This window comes from Vollenhovia emeryi, unplaced genomic scaffold, assembly GCF_000949405.1.
Source record: "Vollenhovia emeryi isolate VEMERY1.0 unplaced genomic scaffold, V.emery_V1.0 DF939160.1, whole genome shotgun sequence".
In the NCBI taxonomy this organism is placed as follows: domain Eukaryota; kingdom Metazoa; phylum Arthropoda; class Insecta; order Hymenoptera; family Formicidae; genus Vollenhovia; species Vollenhovia emeryi.
In genome coordinates, this window is record NW_011967206.1 from 107,548 (window position 1) to 130,760 (window position 23,213).

Genomic DNA, 23,213 nt, shown 5'->3' on the forward strand with positions numbered 1-23,213 from the left:
GCCTCATATTTCCATACTTTTTTAGAACTTTTTTTGCTAATACATGAAATATCCTACACAGTTGAAAAATTTGTGTTAAATTTAACAGATATTACATGTCCCAAACGGTCCACAGAAATTTTGTGTTAATTTATTATAACATAATATGGATATGTTAAATGATCACACTAATACTCTGTTAATATTGTAACACAAAATAAATGCAAATCTTAAAATAATTTGAAATAAATTTTGTGTAAAAGTAACATATTTCATAATGACAAAATGAATTTTTAATATAATTTTTTCATTTTACAGATCTAATAAGTTAAATAACAGTTCGAAATCATTCTCACTTATGTTATACTATAGAATAAGATCAACATTTTATTCTGTAACTTTTAACAGATAAATCTTGTTACTAATAATATAGAACATATGTATTGTGTAAGATTAAAAAGTGAGTACACATTGTGTTGCTTTAACATTTCTTTTCAGTTATTTTAATAATTTTACATTTGAGGTCAATTAACACAAGAGCAATATGTTAAATTAACACATGAATGTGTTAAACATTTAACACAAAAATTTTAACTGGCATTTTTCTTAACAAGGAAACACTAATTTTCCAACTGTGTATATTTGTAAATTAAAACAAATAATTTTATGAAGTTGAACTCTTTGAGGATATTTCTCTCCCTCTCTCTCTCTCTCTCTCTCTCTCTCTCTCTCTCTCTCTCTCTCTCTCTCTCTCTCTCTCTCTCTCTCTCTCAAATTTATATATGTATGTATCTCTCTCGTCATGATTTTAGAAATTATTTGTATTTAAAGAGTTTCGCAATAAATCACTAATATAAAGAAAGACTATGTGAAATTATCATACGTAAATTACTTATCATGATAAAAGATTAATGACACTTTTGTTATTAATTTTTGCTTTTCATCTGATGTGTATTTTACCTACATGTAGCTTGGCTACATAGAATTTGTCGAAGTAAATAATAATATAAACTCAAACGTGTGGTACATTATTTTAGTTGGTATAGTAACGAATAATTTTGAATCCGCATGTCTGTGTACACGTATCGCGCCTTCAAGATAACTGATCTGTCACGTGCGTTGGTTTAGCTCGAACTTATATAAACACATACGAGCGGAGCAAGCTATTACACCGACGCCGTATATCGTCTGAGAGGTTTGCTTATACACCTGAGATGCTCCTGAAACATTTATAATATATTTTTGCGGTTTGGTGCGGTTTGTGCTTATTTGCGAGTGTACAAGATGAATATGATATCAAGTTCACTCGCTGAAATTGGCGACTATTTTCTAAAACACATCGGAAAACTGTGGTATATTGTCAGCCCAAAGGAGACAACTTTCGAGTTTCTGCATGAGGTGCCAGACTATCAACAACAGGTAACATTCTCGATAAAAATGAGAGAATCTTTTTATAGCACTGCAAAATTTTTTATCGGATTAAATTACATCCTAGTTTTTGCACGTTGCATAATGTCATAGTTTGAATAATGTTAAAGCGGATGCGTTAATCGTTGATTAACGAATAAATGATTTCATTTCAGTAATAAAGCTGATTTATAAAGAATTAAGTAAAAATCATATTTTATTGAACACATTCTATCCTACAAATTGATAATAAAAGAAGGTAATTAACGGAGGAACGTTAACATAACTGATTTATGAAATTAATTATTAGCAGTATTTATTATTATACAGAAAGACTAACATTTATGTACTAATTTAAGACGTTATTATATTATATTGCTTTGTATGATCACGAAAAGAACATATATTTTGTGAATATTTAGTATAAAAGAGAGTATCGAAGTTTAAATAACTTATTTAAATAAGAAACACTTTTAGAAACAATCTGAAAAACTACTCTCTATAACTAAAATTTACTCTCGGATAAGCTTTTGCTAAAGTTTATTTAACTTTCATATGACATTTCGCTATTTTAACTTTACTTATTTAACGGTAATAGTAATAAATAAGGATGGTAATGCTTCCTTATATTTCGGTGTAAATGACCTTAGCTTCGATTGGCTTCACTAGCGTTTGGCATGAGTAGCATCTACGAAATGTCTTTTCGAAAAATCTATTTGATTCTGTTTGTGCCAAAGTAGCGTAAACGATGTCAAATGCATCGAGGAAGTCCGGTAATTCGAATGCGCAGCTGGCTTGTTACTTGTTACGAACGAGGCAAGCTACATGAATCGTTAACAAGTCATATGTGCGCGCTATTCTTGTCGAGACCTCATTCGAACGTAGCACTAATACATAAAACTACGTGCAAAGCTTAACTTTCTGCGTACACAATCTTTGATAATTATAGATATGGATGCCATTTTTTCTGCTGTTAATTTTGGAGCAATTAACCTTAAGGAAGAAAAAATTCCGTTTGAACGATCAAGTAACGTCATTGTCACACTGGATGCTCCATGAAACTATTCGGTAAGAGTAAATTACGGCCTATCTTTTATTGCCCAAGTAGCAAACTGGTATTATTTGTCGTCATTTATTCTGAAAATGATGTCTTTAGCAAAAACTAACAAAATAATGTCAGTTTGCTACCTAGGTATACAAGAAAAACAAGAAATACATACACACAATTTTCTACCTTTTTTTCCTAAATTGAAATGTAATATAGTATATTGTAATCCCAATAATTATTATTGATATAATTTAGTATTTATGAGTGTATCTTACAATTAATAGTTATAACTGATGTTTCTTTTTTTATTATGATTATATATTCTACTTTAACTCTGCTTTTGATGGAGTCACAAATACAATTCAATTACTTTATTTTATTTTATTTATGTCTTTTATTTAAAAGAATACCTAAAAAAGCAGATATAAAAGTGGCTGTATACGAAGAAAACTCCAAAAGAAAACTTTAAATTTAATAGGTATAAAGATACAAAAAAACAAATAAGAGGATAAAGATAACAAATATGTTAAGTATAAATATAAAATGTGTGTATTGTATTTATATATTTCTTTGTTTGATAAATTTAGATGAAACGTCGCGTTGTCGGTTTCACAGAATTTTTTCGCGCGGCGCCGAATATTTTGTATACATTGCCATTTATGAGAGGTTTGGCAGAGGATACACTTTACCCTGGAACTCTCTGTGGACATGGTATATTACCTTCATTGCTGTGGACTTTTGTTATTATTGGGCTCATCGCAGTAATCATGGTTAAATTCCTATCTAAGCATTCCTCAGCATTTGACAGTTATCTCTCTCTTCTCCTTTAATTTAAGATGTTAATTGACGGTTTGCAGAAGTTCACTTTTTATGGGCCTACCATCAAGTCCATCACAGCAGCCAGGAATTTAATCTTGCGGTTGGTCTGCGTCAATCCATTCTCCAACACTGGTGCAACTTTGTAAGTATCACTTCTCTAAAATTTGTTATTAAATACAAAGAAAATTGATATAAAAATATGAAAAATATTGATGGACAATTTAAATTTTTAATATTGTATTCATAAAGACCAAAGAAATTTAAAGAATAAAAAGTGTTTTTAAACTGAAACTAAAAGATTTCAGAACAAATTAAAATACTTCGCATTATTTCTTGTACACATTTTGATTGAAATATCTTTTGCAGGTCATTTATTTACCGCTTGCCTTCTTTATACCTCCATCACACTTTATGGTCCACAATCAATTCAATTTGATATATCAATTGTGGATACATACAACAGTCATTGGTAATCTCGGCTTACTCGAGTTGATTTTGAATACGCCTAAACATCATCGCGTTCATCATGGTAAAATTAAATATATGATCATTCTTTTCACGACTTATATTACATACGCATTTCTGCATCAATAGGTTGCAATCTTTATTGCTTGGATAAGAATTATGGTGGTGTATTTATAATATGGGATCGATTGTTTGGGACATTTCAAGAGGAAGAACGAAAAGAAGAAATAGTTTATGGGCTAGTAGTTAACATGGAATCATTTAACACGTTTTATCTGCAGGTAAAAACCACATTATAATAAGCTATAATATGCAATAATTGATCATGAAATAAGTGATCGAAAAAGCTACGTTAGTATTTGTGTAAATTGTAAACTGGTACATGACTTTTCTTCTTAGTCTTACCCAATCTACCACCATTTTTCGTAGGGGTCCTCTTGTGTCAGACACCCTGTATAATAGTAATAATAATAATAATTTTGTACATATGTGTGAAATTTAAATTGTCCTTAAATATCTTCTGCAATGTTGTAGATATTTTACTTGAAGGACATAATCAAGAAAAGTATAAGTATGAGTACGTGGGCTGATAAATTTGCCGTTTTTTGGAAAGGTCCTAGTTGGTTTCCAGGTGCACCACGTTTGGGTTTAGATGAATATAAAATAAAGGTAATATAGTCAAAGATGTTCGGAGTAAAATAAAATATACGTTTTTGTACTATTTATAAATAATTTACAATTAAGAAAAATTGCAACAAAAAATTAGTTTACGTTAAATTCTTGCATTAAAGATATTACTTCTTAATCTCATAGGTGAAACCCAGAGCTGTATATGATCCTTACATACCAAAAGGACAAAAAATATACATAAGCGTGCAGTTTCTGATGGCTCTTCTCAATCATTATAAACTATACAATCCACAATATCACGAGGTAAATGTTCAATATAAATCATTTACTGTTCAACTTTTTATGAACGTAATCGTATATTTACATTAAAACATTAAAATATCTAAAGTAAGTCATGCAAGTGATGCTATAATTAAAACCGATTTTAAATAAAACGGCATCGTAGAGTATTCTATAACAAAAACTTTATCATTATGTACATATTGTTTCATTATCGAAGAAATTATTTATAGTGCGTTGTCTCTAATTGTAGCAATGTTTCTAAGTTGTACTAAAATAGTATTCTTATCAAACAGAAGGTTTATCTCTATAGTAGATAAAAACTGCAAGAATACAAAAAGTAACACGTATATATAAGAATGCATAGTAAAAACATATAATACATAAAACTTAAGGAAAAATACATGGTTGAAATTTGCTTGTACTCTTTTGAAATTCCTTATTTGCTCTCTTTCTCTGTTTTAATGTAATAATAATGTAACATAATAAATATGCAATAATGAAAAATATACATATGTTATACATATAATGTATAATAATGCATATATTCTGATATACATATATATTATTAACAATTTGCAAAAATGTATTACTTTTGTAATAGATTTATATGCTTTTTGTGTTATTATATGTTTAAAATACTTGGGAAATGTTTAAATATATTTCACAAAGTTTTAATTACATTATGGTATACTCTTATTTGATTATACTTATACTATGGTATTTGATTGTACTATTTACTGTATTCAGTAACAGCGCAAGAAAGTATTAAACTTCAATGAAAATAGAAATATATTTTTATTGAAATAACTATTTGTAAAAATTTATTACAATTGTATCTATCGTAATTGGAGATGTCTGAATCAAACACGTGAAATTATTACCATTTTTTTTGTTCTATTTTCAGAATTTACACGATCCTTGGGTTATAATTGCAGTGACGAACAATTTAATTGCCCTCACCAGCATCGGCTTGTTATTTGATAAATGTGCGTTTATATATCCTAGCACCATTGAAATGATACGCTGTGCCTTCTACGTATACTTCATACATATGTATGAAGATAACTTAGTTGGTTATGCAATATATTATGTACACGTGTGTCAATTGGTCTTTATTTGGATACCTCTTTTCGTAAATAAAATTGGCACGTACCTGTTTCTTCGTTTACGAGATTTGTGTTCTATTCAACGATCTTGAGAAAAAGGATTGAGAATTTATATAATCATTTTAAAACATAAATCTTAAGAAACAAATTAATTTTAAATTTAATATGTGAATTAATAAATGGTATTTCCCAATCGGTCCTGCCTTTTCCATTATAATTCACATGTTAAGAAATATAATTAGAGAAATATGCATATAATTTTGTTTCTTATGGTTTTTATCACATGTAATAAACAAATTATGATTTAATGCATGTGATTTATCTAGATAAGAACGTGTAAAATTGTTCTCTCGCACTTACAATTAATAATATCTGATAATAACAATTGAATAGTAAGTCTAACTTGATATCAAATTCGATATTGAAATTTTATTATGCGTATATTGAAGTGCTTTTTTATTTTTTAATGGAAATAATTATAATTTATTTATTATAAGTTATAATTTATTGATTATAAATTATAATTTATTTACAAAGTATAAAAATCGTCGTCACGTTTACGATTTCCTTAATGTCTCCGTATTCATTTTCGTTGTTGATAGTTCTATAATCACTTTTATAAAGACTATTAGCACTATTAATGCCTACGGTTACGCAAAGAAATGAAAATGTTGAAAACTTTGTGTAAATAAACATGTAAGATGTATATGTATATATGTTTGTAATTGTATATGTATATTTTTATATTGTATTCTTATATTCGTATACTTATATCATATAAATACGACAGTAATAATAATTATTATTATTACATTACCAACTATTTATTAAAACAAAGCATGAACTTTTTGTACTAAGACGAATATTAAACACTGTATAAGGCAATTATTTTGTATAGTAAATAAATAAGATGAAAACGTATTTAGACACTAAAACTATCAAATATAATTGTTTTTCTAATAGTAAATAAATAAAGTAAAAACTTAGTAAATCTTTCACATATTATACAAAAACTACGATCAAGGAAAGTTTTAAATATGTAAGTAAGATTCCGCACGTTCGCTATTCGTTTATTGTTTGTTCGTGAAGTGTATCCTCCTGCATACTATAAACTTATGTGGAAAGCTTTTACTTCCTATGTCAATCATGTATTGCTGACAATAAATGACGCGAACGTGTGTTAATGCAATTTATAGGAAAAATAAACGTGCGTACTAACAAGTTTCAGATAATGCACAGATGTATATTTCCATCGTTAAGGAAACAAACTTCTTAAATCACATTATTATAACTTGTATAAATATACAATACATGTTTAAACATAATTGATAACATACACAAGTAACTTTTTATAATCAGAGAAACAAATATAATAAGTTATCAAACAATTGTTGGAATTATTTAAATAGAAAAGTGTATTTGCTACTTTCCATAATGTGTGTGTGTGTGGGGGGGGAGGGGGTGCCCTAAATATTATATTTGCATATAAAATTTTCTATTTAGATATTATGTATCTGTCTTCCTTTGTAAATATGCGTTAAGATAACATTATTGTATTTTTTGAGTTTCGCAGACATCGCTTGAAATCATTACACGATACGAGGTACGTCAAATATATTATAAAATTTTACGAAAGCGCATCCACAAAGACATCCCGTAATCAAATTGTTTATAAAACACGCTATAAGAGTCGGCGTCGTACGCGTTATAATACAAGTAGAACGTGTAAGTAGCACTTTAAAGTATGTGTTAAAAAAGTATATGTAAAATGCAACTTAATGTCTGTAAAGATTTCAAAAACAGTTAAGATTGTTTGCGTTTTCCTGAACGAATACAGCAAGAATTATTACAACAATAGGTCTGTCCAAATTTAATAATGACAAACAAGCAAGCGTTCCTTCCACTTTATCCCACGCAACAATGTTATATTTTAAAGATAGCAACTATCTGACTTAAGCATAATATAAATGTTATCAGAAGACATCGCGTAAAACAAGGACAAAATGTAATACTATCTTGTATATCCACAATGCACAAGTTCTTTAGTACATTATATATCGTGTTTTACATATAAAGCTTCTTGAGTTATTTGTAATGTGTTTATGAAATCGTGGCAAAAATCCTTCCTGATGGTCCGCTTATCTAAAATTGAAAACAAAATATAATTAATTGTCTAATTATAGATTTAGTACAAGAAAGAAAGGAAGGAAGGAAGAGAGAAAGGGCTGTTTTATTATTTATTAAATTTATTAATTTTCTCTTGTTTTAAAATAGGGAAAATAATCTATATATTTAACGTTCAAAAATAATAAATTTTTTGAGATGTTTGAAACAATTTCTATGAATTGCTCCGAAAATAGAACATAGGTAATATATTTCAAAAATTATTCTGCATTAAAATTCAAACAAAATACATACAGCTAGGTACCTGTTTATAATAAAAACATTAATTTTTTTCTGGAGAGTTTAATATTATAATTAGATAATTATCATTGTAAATTAAACATTCTTTACGTAAGATACTTACCCACGAAAATTGTCCTATGTACCGCTACTTGGTGACGTTTTCATTTTGTCGCTTCTCGTTCCCGTCGAAGACGTTCGTCCAACAGAACGGTCGGTTTCTTCTTCGGCATGACGCCCGTTACTGCCAGTACTTCTCTCGGACGCTCCAGCATCCTGCTGCTCTAACAAAGGCATCTCAAGAGAATCCGAGGAAATGCGTCTCGCGTTGCCACCATATTGCTCGGCGGTTTCCTTTGCGTCCTTTATATTATTCAACGAATCCGAACTCAAGGACGGAAAGTCCAGAGTCGTCTTCATTTCCAAAGAATCGGAGCTTCGACACAACTGATGATATTTCTTCTCAGCATCTTCCAATTCCAGAGAATCCGTACTGGTCTCCATGATATTGCTTTCTTTCTGTGCTGCTCGTGCCTCATCGAGTTCTTCCACTTCCTCTGGAAGTGTTTCCGGAATTGGTTGAGCGATAACTTTCTCAGCATCGGTAGCCTCGATCTGCGAAATGTCCTCCGTAGTGTCGTCCTGTCGTTCGGATTTCTCCACGTTAGACTGCGCGATGCGTATTATCTCATCAATCTCTTTTATCCTCTTCTCGTAGTCGTCCGACCCGGAAGTGCTAGGATTAAACGAACCAGCCGCACTAGTCTCTGTCCTCGAGCGCGGCAGATTCTCCAATTTATATTTGTTCTCCGGACTCTCGTGTTCCAGTAGCTCCTCTTCCTCACGGGCCCGCAGTTCCATCAGATGAGCCTCTCTGCAGGCCTTCTCAAGACCCTCGAAATCCTTTAGTGAGGACAACGAGACGTCGTCGCCGTGACCCGAACGACTGGTCACGTATCTCCTCGGAAGACTGCCGTTATTGCTGCTGGAATCCTGCGAGCCGCATACCCTCCGCGAGTTCTCGGCTGCCACGGTGCTCTCCAAGTGCTCGAATTCCTGCAGTGAGGTCAAGGACGCAGAGTCGTGATCTGTAGGCTTGGTGAAATACTTCTTCCCTAGAACGTCGTAGTCCGGTGTACTGCCTAAGCTACCGCGCATACTTCCCACACTGCCTATGGACTCTTTGTGGCTGCCTAAACTGCCGAGTCTACTGCTGCCGGCCTCAAAATCAGTGACCTCCTCTTCCTTGATGTCCTCCAATGGTCCGCGGTCATACTCGATATCGTACACTCTCGCATCCGCGTGGAACTGCATCTCTATCCACTTCTTATTCTCATACTGCTCTTCGTCAGAATAGGATTGAGATTGATCCTCGTTCGACACTTGGGGTGGGCTCTCCTCGGTTTCAAAGTCGAATAGATCGTTGTTTTTCGACGTCTGACTCGTTGATACCTGCGTATCCTCTTTTTTCTCCGCAATTAAGTTTTCTAGATCGCGATCGTATTGTTTGCTGGTGGTCTGAGGTACGGAGCTAATGCGAATACTCTTACCCTCGGCATCGAACTCCTCCGCTTCGCGTCCGACTTCCTCGATCACCACAAAGTCATCAATGATATCAGGCTTGTCTACGAGCTCGAATGAATCGCTGTCAGGTGAATGACGCTCAGATCTGTCCTTCTCTATATCTTTTTCTACGACTGTATCGAAGGACATGCCTGATGCTGAGGATAGGGACGTACTGGCCTGCTGCAGCATAGAGTGGACGGATGTAATCCGCATCGGTTCGAGACCGTCATCTTCAGGCATATCTTGATCCAATATCTGTTCTAGACCTCCCGCCGTTTCCACATCCATCGTGTCCACGTCTTTTTCCGTATCTCCTTGTGCTTCTAAATCTTCCTTTTCCTCTTCAAGCTCCTCACTATCGCTAGGCCTGGTAACTCGCGTAGAAATCACCTGCGTGCACACGCTCTGAACTCCACCCTCGGATACGCGCGACGTCATTATGTCTGCGGATTGAAGAACCCCAGGCGCGTCCATAAAAGCGGAAGTGGCTGAGTCCGCGACTCTGCCTCGATCCTCTTCCAACACTTTGCCTACGGACTCTGTCTCCTTACCAACGCTGTCGTCTATGATTTGTTGAAAAATCATCTCGGATGAACGCTTCATGCGACATGGTATATGACTGTCAATTTTGTCGAGTTTGTCTATGGCTTCATCCATTGGTATTTCTTCGCTGCCGGAAGAGTCCGACGCCTCGGCCAACTCGTGTTCCGCGTCCAATGCGCTTTCCAGGTTTTCGTCTATCTCGTCCGCGTCTACGTCCGCTTCCTCCGAAGGTACCAGTGTCTCCGACAACTCGCTGGTGCTGTCGATGCTGCCGAGATGGCCCGAACTAAGAGAATTTAAGGACTTCATGGATTCGTGGGAGCTCAACGTGCTCGCTGCTGTTTGATATTCTTGCGACGTCGGCAATGTCTTGGACCCCTCATGTTCGACAGACATCATCGCCGTCTCGTACTCCGAAGCGGTTCCGGATTGTACACCACCCGCGGCGGACTGCATTGCCTCGACATCGGACGAACTGGGTCTGCTTCCACTACCAACTTCATAATCACAGGACTGATAATTGCTGCTCTCGCCAGAACTCGAGACATCGGCTTCGCTCTCCGAGGACTTAATTTTCTTCGATATTTTGGCCAGTTTGTGGCGTCTTCTGGGTGCCGGGTGGGGTAGTGCCAAAGAGTAGCTGTCATCCCTGTTATCCATGTCCGAACCAACGTCTGACGATCTACTGATAGGAAGCGGGCTGGGACGACCTTCATCTTCGTCGTCATCAACGGTTATTATAGGTTCTTCTTCTTCGTGCTTCTCGATACCGATTTCAGGCGCTTTAATTGTATCGGCTGGTCTGTCTTCAATGGTGGCAGTTACTTGGACAGATAGTTTATCATCAGTGTCTTCCTGTTTCGCCTGGTCAAATTTTTGAGTTTTTACAATTGACGATTCGCCGTGTGTAGTAACTTCAGCTTCGGTTTCCGGTTTAGCCTCCGCAGGAACATGTTCAATGGACGGTGGTCTGTACAAAAACGGCAAATCGTTCGGAATGGATTCCGGTTGGAGTTTGAACTGAAACTCTGAGGGCGAATCTTTAATCTGAATCACGGTCTGACTGTTCTCACTCAATTCTTCTATCAAGTCCTGTTTAGCGGCTTCCAAGGACTCTTTCACTTCGGCGATCTCTTTTTTTACTACTTGATCGAGTACCGTTATCGCGTATCGCGCGCTCAAATCGACGTTCTGGTGATCATCTTTCTTTATTTTAAAGGCACAAGTATCGGAAGGAGCAGTCGTCGATTTGCTGGACTTGTCGTGTTTCTCGGTGGTTTTTTCCATATGTCGTCTGTATTCCTCACTGGGAGGCTTGATCTTCACCAAATAAGTCTCTGTCCATTCTTTTAGCACATCATCGACTCTCGCACACTTTGGTAATTCTGATTCTTCTTTCGTGGACTCTTTTTTAATTTCCTTAGTTTCAGTTATTCCTTCTTTCGTGACTTCTAATTCTTTTACCTTAAAATCTGCTTTTTCTTCTTTCATCGCAGATACTTTATCCGCAGAAATGTCTCGTTGGAAAGTTTCTTTGCCCATTTCCTGTGCTTTAATTTCAGACATTTCCGTAGCTAAATCTTTCACTTCTTCCTCTTTCATAGGTATCATTTCCGTAACGGCTTCGGTAATACTCGTTTCCCAGTCGAAATCTTCGCGAGATATCGATTGTCGTATGCTAGCCGCGTACTCGTCCGTCGGCGTCTTGGCGTCGTATTCTCGTTGCAGAGTGTCGACTAACTCTTGACAACTAATATCTAATTTATTTTCTATCAGTTCGCTCTCAAAGTCTGGCTCGGTCACTGGGGTCACAGTAAACTTTGTCATCTTAGCCGTGGTAGTCGTTCCGACCTTGTCACTGGCCATCGACTCTTTGACTGATTCGATTACACTGATCTCCTCCGAAGACTTAGTCATGGACTCTTGCTCCAAATCCACAGATTCATCCTGCGAGGAGGTGCGGGTGCGTTGTAAAGACGACTCGTACTCCTCCAGCTCCTGACTGAATACCTGAGAGGGCTGCAGCATTTCTGATATTTCAATCTTCTCGTCGCCGATCATCCAGTCCACCGGCTTGATCTCCAGATCTCGTACATTCCTCACCCTTGGTGAAACCAACGGCGGGCTCTCGATTTCGAAACTGTCCGCCCTCCGTCTATCCCCCGCGTCGTATTCTCTCGTTGGAACAGCAGTCATGGATAAAGCACGCTCGTGAATTGGAGGATACTCTACATTAACGTCCTCGGACACTGTGCTAGAACTGACAGTCGTATCTTTCTCTCGCCCGATTTTTTCTAAAGAATCTACAGCCACACTCTCGTGTAAAGAAGCTACGTCCCTGCTAGTCTGTTCTGACACTTTGTGCTCGTCTAACTCCAAAGACGGCACGTCGAACGAGTCTTGTCGACTGTCTATGCCTGGTTCCAAGATCTCTAGCACTCTAGCGCCCGAAATCTCCGACACAATTTTGTCTTTCGATAAACTATCACTATATATATCCTTTTGAAGTGGCTCGATGTGACTGCTCGATCTGTCCGAACGAAGTTTCTCTGATCGTGGACTAGACTTAGATATATCCTCTAGTTCTCCAGTATCAACATCGATAGTTTCTTCAAGATCAATCTGCTCAGATATACTGCTGGGGCTTAAAGTGATGTCTCTGTCCTGGAGTTTCGCTTGCGAAGATGATTGTAAACTTTCTTCTCGATCATGCGGTGACGATTCTTCATCTTTCGTTATATCCTCGCTTATACTATCTCTGGTGTATCCTTTCTCGAACATTTCTTCTTGTATGGACGTCTTCGTTAGCGTCGTTCCTGGATAATCCATCAATTGTTCGTCCTTCTGCATAATGCTTTCGAATTGTTTCGTTAGATCGTCCGCCAGTTTCTCATGATCAGTGTCGCTGCTCTCAGAAATCAATTGATCTAAATATTCTTTACTCAACATCTGTGGTTTCAATCCCGATGTCAACGATCTTTTCTCAATCTCACTCTCAATCGACTGTATTAGACCCTCCGCTAAATTCCGCGCTTCGATTTCTTTGGCAATTAATTGTTCTTTCTTCTCCAAAGATATCGGAGCTTCTTTGCTCGGAAGTTGTCCGTCTTTCTTCACCTTTTCAGTTAAATCCATCTTATCCTTTTGACTAGGTACAAACTGCTCAACATTAAAACTCTCCAAGCTCTCTCTGTAAGATTGTCCTTGCGCGACCATTTCAACCTTTCCTAAGTCTATTCCTTTGGCTGTTTTAGGCATTTCTTTAATGTCCTCTACCTTCTTCGCATCGTCCTTCTTAATTCTAATCGCCACATCCACGTCGCTTTTCCTGTCCCTGCTAGTTCCAGATTTTTTCGTCGCGGTTCCTTCCCTGTCCTCTAGCAATTTAAATAATTCTTCCTTTTCACTCTTCGCTCTGGTCTCAGAAGCGCTTGCATCTATCACTTCCTTGCCTTTCGTCACGTTCATTGACATCTTCTGCACAGCGGTCTTATCCACCTCCTCGCTCTTGCTTTTTTTCTCCTCTGTCGTCTCAGCCGGCGACTCCTTAGTAAGTTTGGACTCCGAGGACTTTTTCCGTTCCACTTTTTCCTTCTCCTCGTGAGTTATAAATTTATCCGCACCGCTGGAGATTTTTGACGAAAACACTTCCTTCTTTTCCACCTTACTTGTAGCTTTAGTATCGACCTTTGAAGTAACCGTATCGAAGTCCTTGTCTTTCATTGCACTTATATCCTCGAACATCCTAAACGCGTCCTGCGCGTCGGTGAAGGTTTTAGAAAAAGTGTGTGTCTTACTCTTCGTGCGTTCTTCGTGCCGCGAAGTAACCTCCTCGCTGGATTTTCTTTCGGTGACAGTGATGGTTTCACCTTCTTTTCGTCCCGGCAAGTCTTTCTTTGTTCCTTCTTTCTCCTTTGCTCCTTCCATGATACGTTTGGGTATACGGGATTCAAATTCTTTCTTCTTGCTGGATGGCGATGCAATATCCTTTTCTTTCTCCGTGGTTAGAGAACTTTTTACCGGTTTCTCCTCAGGTTTCTCCGGTAATATTTTACCTTTTCCTTCTTTCTGGCTTTTATCCTTGTCAGCCATCGCAGTGGAAATCGGAATGCGAGATTCGAATTCTTTCTTCATCTGTTTGATTTCAACAGAGGATTTTCTTTCCCTGTCAAGATTAAAATCGGCCATCATCTTCCTTTCCGCTTCTTCTTCAATGATTCGCCTCTCCTCTTCGAGGAATTGCTCGATTTCCTTTTTATCATCCAGAGGAAACAATTCAGTCCTAATGTCCGTTCGTGTAACTGATTTACCATTCGCACCTTTGATTTGCATCGACTTATGAATCTGCTCTGGCATTAGAGTTTCATCTTTTTCCATCTTATAAGTGATTGTTGTTTCCTTCGTTGTAATTTGCTTTCCGACCAACTTCTCCTTGCTTAATGACGTTTCCGGTTGTTCCTTTTCTGCGATGTCTGTGGATATGTCAGGCTTCTTTTGTGCAGCGATCTCTTTTCCAACCGGAGCACGTCTCACCTGCGTTTCCTCAGCGAGCTCTCTTTCCTTATTCAATAATTCCTTGCAAATCTCCATCATTGGCTCAGCCGTTATTTTTTTAACTTCTTCACGCGCTTCTTTGTCATCGTCCTTTTTATTTTTATCCTTCCACGGCTCCTTCATCCATTTATCGCCCTCCGTAGCAGCTTTCAAGATCTTCTCTATCTCTCTCGATTCCGCCACGTGTTTTTCCTGAATATCAATCTTCTCCTTTGTCATTTCCATCGTACTCTTTTCCGCGTGACTCTTCTGGTCCTTGGAGAGAGACTTGTCTTTTTCGGACTTGGAGGAGTCCTGCTGGTGCAGCCTCGGCGTTCCCTTCGCCATCTCCTTCTGTATCTGCTCCTCGAAGTAATGCGCTTTCTCCGCTACCGAACACTCCGAGATATCTGGCACGTTGATGTCCTCGATGGTCTCCGACCTTATGACGTCCGAGATGCCCTCCGTTGTCCCATCACCTTCCTCGGACACGACATTCGGCAGGCATGACTCGCTGTCGCTCTCGTTAATGGTCAATTGAGAGGTCCTCGAGATCTCGGATTCGGAACGCTGGTAGTTTTCGCGTTTCCTCGAGATATCCTCCCAAAATTTACGCTTCTCCGAGTACGTCTGCCTTTCGAGATCGGGCGACAGATCAGGCTCCGACTGACCGGCGCCTACTTTATTGGGATAACTAGCATCTACGGATTCTAGGGGACAAGCCGCTTTTTGTGCAAAGGATTCGTGGAAAGCGGCATCTAGAACAACCAAGAATTATGCTCACATTACTTTTTATTAAGCATGTCGTTATAATGACTGCGATACATCGTGTCTATTTTTTTTTCTTTACAATTGTTCTTTTTTTTATTCACAGCGAGATCTGGCGATCGAGAACTTCCGTAGCGCAAATTCTTCGTCTTTTTTTTTCTCATTTTCTTTTCTTTTCTACAGTCGCGGCAGGTATATACGAGATGTACTAGAGCCAAGTGGTGAAGCCGCAAAATGCAAAACAGCAGTCCATTAACACGAATCTCGAGATAAAGCGTTTCTACGCAAATCTAATCTTATTAACGCTACTAAGATTATTGCTTTTTAGATAGACAATGTACTTCTTATATCAGATTAACCCTTTTGTTCATGCTCCTTTAACTAAAAGGAAAACAACTAATAATAATTCATGTAATATAAAAGAATGGACTTGTTCTGTTTTATATTCGACAGCTTTAATTCGTTGTAAACAACTTAACAAGTCTTGAATGTACGTAACGATTATCTTTCTTGTGTCTTTAAATTAATTATATCCATGACATAATTCGAATCATAATTATAGCTGTGTCCATCAAAAGTATAATTCGCAAATACGAAATAAATTTTTCTACTCTTGCACGTACAACGACTTGATCTTAGAAACAATGTTATTGCCAAGAAAAGTTAACACTCATCGAGTATTACTGCATTAATTATCTATGTACGTATTTACATATTATATCATATAATTATAATTATATATGTGTATATATATGTATATGTATTTGTTTATATTGGAAAAATTCTCCAGACTGCGGAGACATACTCTTTTGTATTAATATCCCATACGGTTGTCTATGATAATGTTGAGGACGGCAGTTCGGTCTGCAAGTATAACAAGTACACAAATATTGCGTTATTATTATTGCGATTTCATAACGAGAACATAAGAATTAATTTTTGTCGATAATCGTTTCGATGCGCATTGTATTGTTATTGGATTTATAAATAAACTATGTTCGCGATGTTCAATATACAGTGATTGTTATAAGCGGACTTCTTTGACCAACGCTAATGCTATTTTGAATAATGCGAAGCAACTTGTTACTTTCCAGAGATCAATTGTATCGTGTATTTTACTTTGCCTGAATCATTATGTCTGCCCTACTGAGTATTTATTAATAATAAGTTTTAGGCACGGTGCAAAAAGGAAAACGTAAGAATTTGTAACAAACTATATAGTGTGCTTATAGGTTGCCCACAAAATAATGTCCATATATGTATATGTAATCTCATACAATATGTATTTATTCTGAGATTAACAAAGTATAGAAACAAATATTTTTTTCACATTGTACCTTTAACTACTTTTTCCTCTTCGTGATTTTCCGAAATAAACGTTTGCTGCGAAAAATTTGAGAATTATTTTATGGACAACTTTTGTGAGAAAGGACAAAGAAACAAATAAACAAAAACAAAATTATTTTCTTTTTAAATTGCTAATTGTTTGGTGTGAAAGACCGTAATTTTTAATACAATTTATTAATAAACTTTACGCCGTTTAATTAGACCCTCGTGATTATTTAAAACAATTTTGACAATGCCTGATATTATTCAAGGCTGACAGAAAAATTTCAAAATTTTACCTGTCTTCCAAATAACAACTCCTAATTGAATCAAGATTTCTTACATTCATATAAGATGTTACGCAACTTGTGTAACTTGAGTGGGCTTTATCCGATCACGATTAATCGAAAGCTCCTTACTCTTGTTATTCGTAATAATATCATTCTGTCATCCCGTTAATGGTACGTTAATTTTCGCTAATTGTAAGCATAATGAGAGAGATGTTGGAAATTCTCCCTGCCCTTTATTCCAAGGGTTGCATTATTTCGCATGCTTTTAATAATTGTTTTAAATTCGTCTTTTAATTCTATTTTATTTAATCGACATCCTCGATATCGGTATGACAATCGCTGATAGCGTCGTCGACATCCGGAACATGCAAGGTGTTTTCCATTTTGTTGGTCATGACAATCTGCGAGGCCGCCAAGATATCGAGGTCTTCGTACATATCGTTGTAAGCAGCTGCCTCATCCAATTTAGTTTCATCTTCGGACCCTTCCATGTCCTCGCTGTCGGTGTCCGGCATATCCGGTACGTTTTCGGTATCTGGTTTGTCGATGGAAGCTTCTTCTCGCGACAATCGATTTCGCACTTCCACAGAGAACGGTCCGTCACCTTCCTTGGTTGTGATCATCTCGCCACCGAACTCGACCAGAATATCTGATCTTGGTGTAACATAGATCGGTGGTTGAATGTCGTCGTCGTCGCCATCCATATCCTCCAAATCCGTTTCCCCTTGATAACCATTATCAACCACATTTAAGTTGCTACTGATGGTATCTTTCTCGTCGATTTCATCGTAGATTTCATCGACGTCGGTGAGATTCTCCGCGAAGCTACTGCGGCGTGATCGGGATCTGGCCTCACCGTCAGCTATAAGGTAATCCAGATTGTCGTTGACCTTCGCCTTGGACTCGGTAGCCTCCGCATGGGTCACAGAAATTAATGGATTCGCTTGCGGGGCTTGCGTCGAATTAAGCTTGCCGATCTTGCTGGTGATCATTGTCAACTCGCCCTCCGAATCCGTATCGGAAAAATGAAACGATGCGTTGCTCATCATAGCGTTCAAACGTCTTCTAGCGGATCTGGACTTGCGCTTGACCTTCGTTCCAGAGGAACATTCTTTGTTACTTGCTTGATTGTCCCGCTTCGTCATGACGCAATCCTGTTCATTGATTTTTGTCGCCATATCTGCCCAGTTTCTTATGCGTTTAACGGTGCCAATCGCAAATGCAAACTACTAACGAACTTAAAAATACCTGAAACTGAAAATAATGAGAAAGAAAGAAATTAACATTGAAAAGAACACAAAATAAAATTCCAAAATAAATTATTCAGGAAATAGAAAAACATAAAAGTACAAGAATAAAATAAGTTTACATTTAGTTTGTAAAATCTATTCTAGATTTTGTATTTAAAAACCAAATTAATTATAAATGTATCTCATTCTTATATTAAATTTCTTCATCTTCAACTTTAATGAGATTAAACGAAAAGGGAGTTAGTAAAAATAAACAACCCGTGGCAAAACTGAAAAGACTCACATTTTATAATTTTGTGTGGGTGCTTGAAAGAAAGGTAGATATGAAATATGCACCGTTCCCCTTCGTTGTACGGATAGAACTAAAGAAGTCCGCCGGTAGTTTCAAGCATTTGTTGATGCTGTTACGTCTAATTAAGTTAAAGAAGCCTCACCCAACTCTTAAACCGTAAGCCGATTATCTTTCTCCCCTTAAATTAAAATAGAATGACAATCGAGTTTCATCATTTTCAAGTCGAGACGAAACGATATTCGACAAGGATTTTCTCTCGACCTTGACAAAACATTTTCTTTTTTTCCACATTGTACACTTTGCTTACGAACGACCTACGTCGCCAGACCTTTCTCAAGATATCGCCATATATCGGTGGATATAAAATACGTTCATGTAATGAAATATTCATCGACAACACTTAATGCTTCATTACGCAAATTCTCTTTTTGCACCTTGCATTTCTAGTGTTATAGACGAAACTAATTTGTAAATTAGAATTTTTTTAATTTGAATAATTTGACTCATTTTTTGCAATATTTATTATTATTTAACATTTGTATAGTATGCATAGTACGAACCAAGTATACTTTTTCTACTTCTATTTTCTACACTTTTGATATCATACCTGTTTGTTCCTTTTGCAACGTATCGGTTATGAATTTCTTTTCTGTTGGCGAAGAAGTCTCTTTAGGCTTATCAGTTTTCTCCATTTGTTCCACTTTGTACTTTGATTTGTAGTAATCTAATTTTTGATTTATGATATTAGAATCTTCATAACCTGTAGCAATAAAAACATTATTAGTAACAATAACATATACATGAGGCATTGTCTATAAATCTTTAATTTAATTTCAATTTCAGATTTTCCTAAAATTTTTCATTTCTTTATATTAAAAATTTATATAAAATATGTAATATATAAAGAGTAATATTAAAATATTTATTATAATATAATAAAGTAATAAAAAGTAATATTTATTAAGTTTATTGTAGTATTATAATTGTATTAGAATATTATAAGTATATAATTATACATTTGAAAAGTAAAATTTTCTATTTGCCTTAATTTATTGAATGTTCAAAATAAAATAACTGTATTAAAACAATTACAAATTAGAATTATTATTTATAATTTAGCTTTATCAAATTTGAAGTGGAAAAAAGTAAAGAAAATTTTAATACACTTTATATTTTCCTTTTGCATTATAATTTTCAATGGACGTACCTTTTAATCTCTTTTGTAAGTCATGTTTAACAATTGTTTCAGGGAGTACAATATTTAATACACAAATAGGTTGCTGAGGTGGTTCTCCTTTAGCAACTTTTGGTTCTCGCATAAACAACATTCTCGCCACTGGATCCAATAATGGATCTTTCACTTTAACGTGGAATGACAATCGATTCTGTCTGAAAGCCCTGAACGTGAACTTTAACTGCATACCGGACTTTGTTACTGGCACTAAATTCCCACTAAATTCAATATAAAGTTCTTTTCCGTCGAGTGCCTATTAAACAAATATATACATATTAAATAGTTTAAAACATCCGTACATTAACATATTATATTGACAATTTTTAAATAGTGATCTTATAATGAGATAATGTATATGTATTATTACCTAAAACAAATAGATGTATCGATAACGGAACAAACATTAATACTATCCACCTTATATCAAAGATAACAAATTTTAAGAAAGAAAGATTTATCTAAATCTAGTAAAACCTCTGTCTCGCAAAATTTATTTTGTTAAAAAAATTTTTTAATCGGGATAGTTTACTACTTGTTGCTCTATATCACGAGGATACCTCAACATCGCGGCTCTTAACAATCTCCGTAAATTCCTCTTGTCTCTCCAAAGTGTGCATGCCTTCTTTGCCATCGGTCATGCACAATATTCGCAATGTAGCTTCCAACACATCCATCCTCTTCGAGTATATTATAAAACTGAAATGTAGAGAGAAGCGTTTATGTTAACATGAAAATTAAAGGATTGTTATTAATAACATATATGAGTGATAAAATATCGCTCACTTTGTTATGTATGGCACATGTAAGGATGCCTCATACAACTCCGTTGCCATTTTCGGTACTGCACCAATATTTCTGCAGTCCATCAGCCAGAATCTTGCTGAAACGGTAGTGGTGAACGACACTTTATCGTTCATGAAAGTTAACGGTGTTGATCCGGTAACGTCTTCCCATTGCGACTCGTTGGTTCCGCCTAAAGTTAGTCAATTTTTATCATCCCAACAATGTTATTGAAACAATACACATATTTGCCGCCTTGTTGTATTAATATTGAATTCAATTCTTTTATAATACTCAGTATTAATAAAATCTTTTTTCTCTTAATTGCGAAATAAGTTTTTTAAATATTTTACATATTTTTTTATTAATACATGAAAAAATATAACTTGTATAATTATTTAATTAATTAACTTAAAACTTATATAATTTTTTAATTAATTATATGCAAGCAAGCACATTCTTGTTAATAAAAATAATTTTCTTCTGATAATCTATTTTATTGTTAAGCATTGTCAAATAATTTTCTTGCGATAATCGATTACTGATAAATTTGAAAGATAAATTGTAGCTTGTTGTGCTTGTTTGTCTAAAGTTCTAAAATGTCCATAAATACCCGCAATGCTACACAAGAGGCGTAATGTAGGTGTTTCTCCACCATACTGATTGATCATCCCCTTGTTCGCGGCTTGCGGCACGGGAATCGTGAGGGTTATCGGTTTATGGAACTTTCGTCGTCTGGGTTCGATTGTGATCACCGGCGAAACGGCAACGCAATTGCCGAGCAGTTTGGCCGTAAGTTCAGCCGGGATAACATGCGCCTAAATACAGATAAAGCTTTACATTACTTGCCATCCTTACTTGTGACTATGCGGCAGTCAAATTTTTTAATTTCATCACCTGCAAGCCAACTTTGATTTTCTTCGTTAACGCTCCCGGTGGAAAAACGGCCTGCACGTGATTTGCCACACTAGATAACAAAATGCAACCCTCGGCACCGATAACGTGAACTTCTTGTTTGATTCTGGTCACGATAGCAAAATACTGCGGGAAGTCTGTGGTGATTATGCGAGTAATTCTGGCCGAGTGTGCAACGCTCATCTGCGGATCTGAAAAAATAATGGGTCTGTTTAATTGTAATAATATTATAATATTGAAATTACGATTTTCAAGCACTTATTAAAGCTGTAGTTGAAAATAATATTGTATATCTATAGAAATTATGTATAACATTATGGAAAAAATTTTTTCAAACTTTTTTTTTAAGACAGATCCGTAATAAATATTTGAGAAATGCAAAGAAATAAAATTGATGCTAATATATCAATTTTTTAAAATTATATACCATAAGGCGTATTAAGGAGAGTGTCATCATTATCTGCGGAGTTATCGTGTTCCTTCCATGTTTCTCCATTCTCGCTTCGCAAAATAATAATTTCCCGTTCTTTTCCGCGAACAGATGCAAAGTGCGGTATGTCAATTAAGACGGGTCTGAAATACAATTTATTTTTATATAAACTTCAGTTTATGTTATATATATATTTGGCATATATTTTATATATAATACATGCATATATTAATATGCTAGTCTTGGCATATCTAAACGTAATTATTTACGTAATAAAATATATTACATATATTAATTAATAATTATATTGAAAATTTATTGAATATTTAAGTATTACCCTAAAAATCTCGCGCCTACAGGACCCATCTCGATAATTCGAGTAGCAAGAGCCTCTCCTTCCATCAAGGGAGGCGGATTCGCCACTTTAGTTGCTTTTACTAGTTTACATGTTACGCGAATCGGCATCGTTGCTCTTCGAGGCGGTATAATAATACGCACACCACTGTGTCTGCATCCCTTCATGGCACCGCCACGTGCATCCACCAGAAAACTTATTAAAAATCTGCAAATCCAAACCTTTGTAATTCTATGCATCTATTTGCTCAAATATTTCTTTTCGTGTTAATTCTCTACTGTTTTATACTTACGATCTGAAGTGCAGCTTCCTGCAACAAAAAACATACATTTTTAAATCGTGTTTGAGACAAAAATCTTTAAATAGACACTTTTTAATTACTTTATTTTTAAATAAATAACTAGAATTTTATTCAATTTTTGTAACGTACTAAAATTATTAATAAATGTGTACGTTATCTCGTAGAACAAAAATTAATCGACTCACCCCAGATTCAGTCCATCATTATCAAAATTTTCCGCTAGACAGTAATTATTGCTTTGTGTAAATTCCTGTTTTTCTTCTTTTGAAACTAAAATGAGAATAATTATAAGTCACAGGCATGTACTATTTCTTCGAAACCAAGTTATTTCGTGCCACAAACTACCTCATAATATATTTATATTTTTATAATATATGTATTTTTATTTTTATTTCAACAATTTATTTCACTTTATTGTAACTAAAATACATACATATACAGTTGAACACAAAATATCAAAAAGAAGATTTAAAAGACAAATTGATGAGCTC

At 35.5% G+C, this 23,213-nt stretch overlaps 3 protein-coding genes across 9 annotated transcripts in view; 1 reads left to right on the forward strand and 2 right to left on the reverse strand.

Moving 5' to 3' along the window:
- Window positions 1-6,220, forward strand: part of LOC105564679 (alkylglycerol monooxygenase-like) — an 11,250-nt gene extending 5,030 nt beyond the window's left edge. For 2 of the 5 annotated variants that reach the window (XM_012017229.1, XM_012017228.1), the window contains exons 2-10: window positions 1,108-1,398; window positions 2,336-2,454; window positions 3,050-3,204; window positions 3,292-3,395; window positions 3,620-3,782; window positions 3,848-3,999; window positions 4,253-4,387; window positions 4,532-4,651; window positions 5,535-6,220. In XM_012017229.1, coding sequence (XP_011872619.1) covers window positions 1,264-1,398; window positions 2,336-2,454; window positions 3,050-3,204; window positions 3,292-3,395; window positions 3,620-3,782; window positions 3,848-3,999; window positions 4,253-4,387; window positions 4,532-4,651; window positions 5,535-5,828 — 1,377 coding nt within the window. In that variant the 5' untranslated portion in view covers window positions 1,108-1,263 and the 3' untranslated portion in view covers window positions 5,829-6,220. Of the gene's footprint in view, window positions 1-1,016; window positions 1,399-1,608; window positions 1,646-2,335; window positions 2,455-3,021; window positions 3,205-3,291; window positions 3,396-3,619; window positions 3,783-3,847; window positions 4,000-4,252; window positions 4,388-4,531; window positions 4,652-5,534 lie in introns of those variants that run through there. The other 3 variants (XM_012017227.1, XM_012017230.1, XM_012017231.1) reach the window with 3 other exon arrangements.
- A 738-nt stretch (window positions 6,221-6,958) lies between these two features.
- The window catches only part of LOC105564684 (ankyrin-2-like), a 32,164-nt gene continuing 15,909 nt past the window's right edge, over window positions 6,959-23,213 (reverse strand). For all 3 annotated transcript variants that reach the window (XM_012017239.1, XM_012017236.1, XM_012017237.1), the window contains 12 exons: window positions 22,908-22,992; window positions 22,714-22,731; window positions 22,404-22,628; window positions 22,064-22,209; window positions 21,619-21,827; window positions 21,335-21,539; window positions 20,725-20,914; window positions 20,499-20,637; window positions 19,915-20,194; window positions 19,315-19,467; window positions 8,264-15,539; window positions 6,959-7,878 (listed from right to left, as the gene is read on the reverse strand). In XM_012017239.1, the coding sequence (XP_011872629.1) occupies window positions 8,278-15,539; window positions 19,315-19,467; window positions 19,915-20,194; window positions 20,499-20,637; window positions 20,725-20,914; window positions 21,335-21,539; window positions 21,619-21,827; window positions 22,064-22,209; window positions 22,404-22,628; window positions 22,714-22,731; window positions 22,908-22,992 (8,912 nt within the window). In that variant the 3' untranslated portion in view covers window positions 6,959-7,878; window positions 8,264-8,277. The remainder of the gene's footprint in view (window positions 7,879-8,263; window positions 15,540-19,314; window positions 19,468-19,914; window positions 20,195-20,498; window positions 20,638-20,724; window positions 20,915-21,334; window positions 21,540-21,618; window positions 21,828-22,063; window positions 22,210-22,403; window positions 22,629-22,713; window positions 22,732-22,907; window positions 22,993-23,213) is intronic.
- LOC105564683 lies at window positions 15,556-18,827 on the reverse strand. Its single transcript, XM_012017235.1, has 2 exons — window positions 18,699-18,827; window positions 15,556-18,419 (listed from the first exon to the last, which is right to left on the reverse strand). The coding sequence occupies exon 2, from the start codon at window positions 18,341-18,343 to the stop codon at window positions 17,471-17,473; it is 873 nt and encodes a 290-aa protein (XP_011872625.1). The 5' UTR covers window positions 18,344-18,419; window positions 18,699-18,827; the 3' UTR covers window positions 15,556-17,470.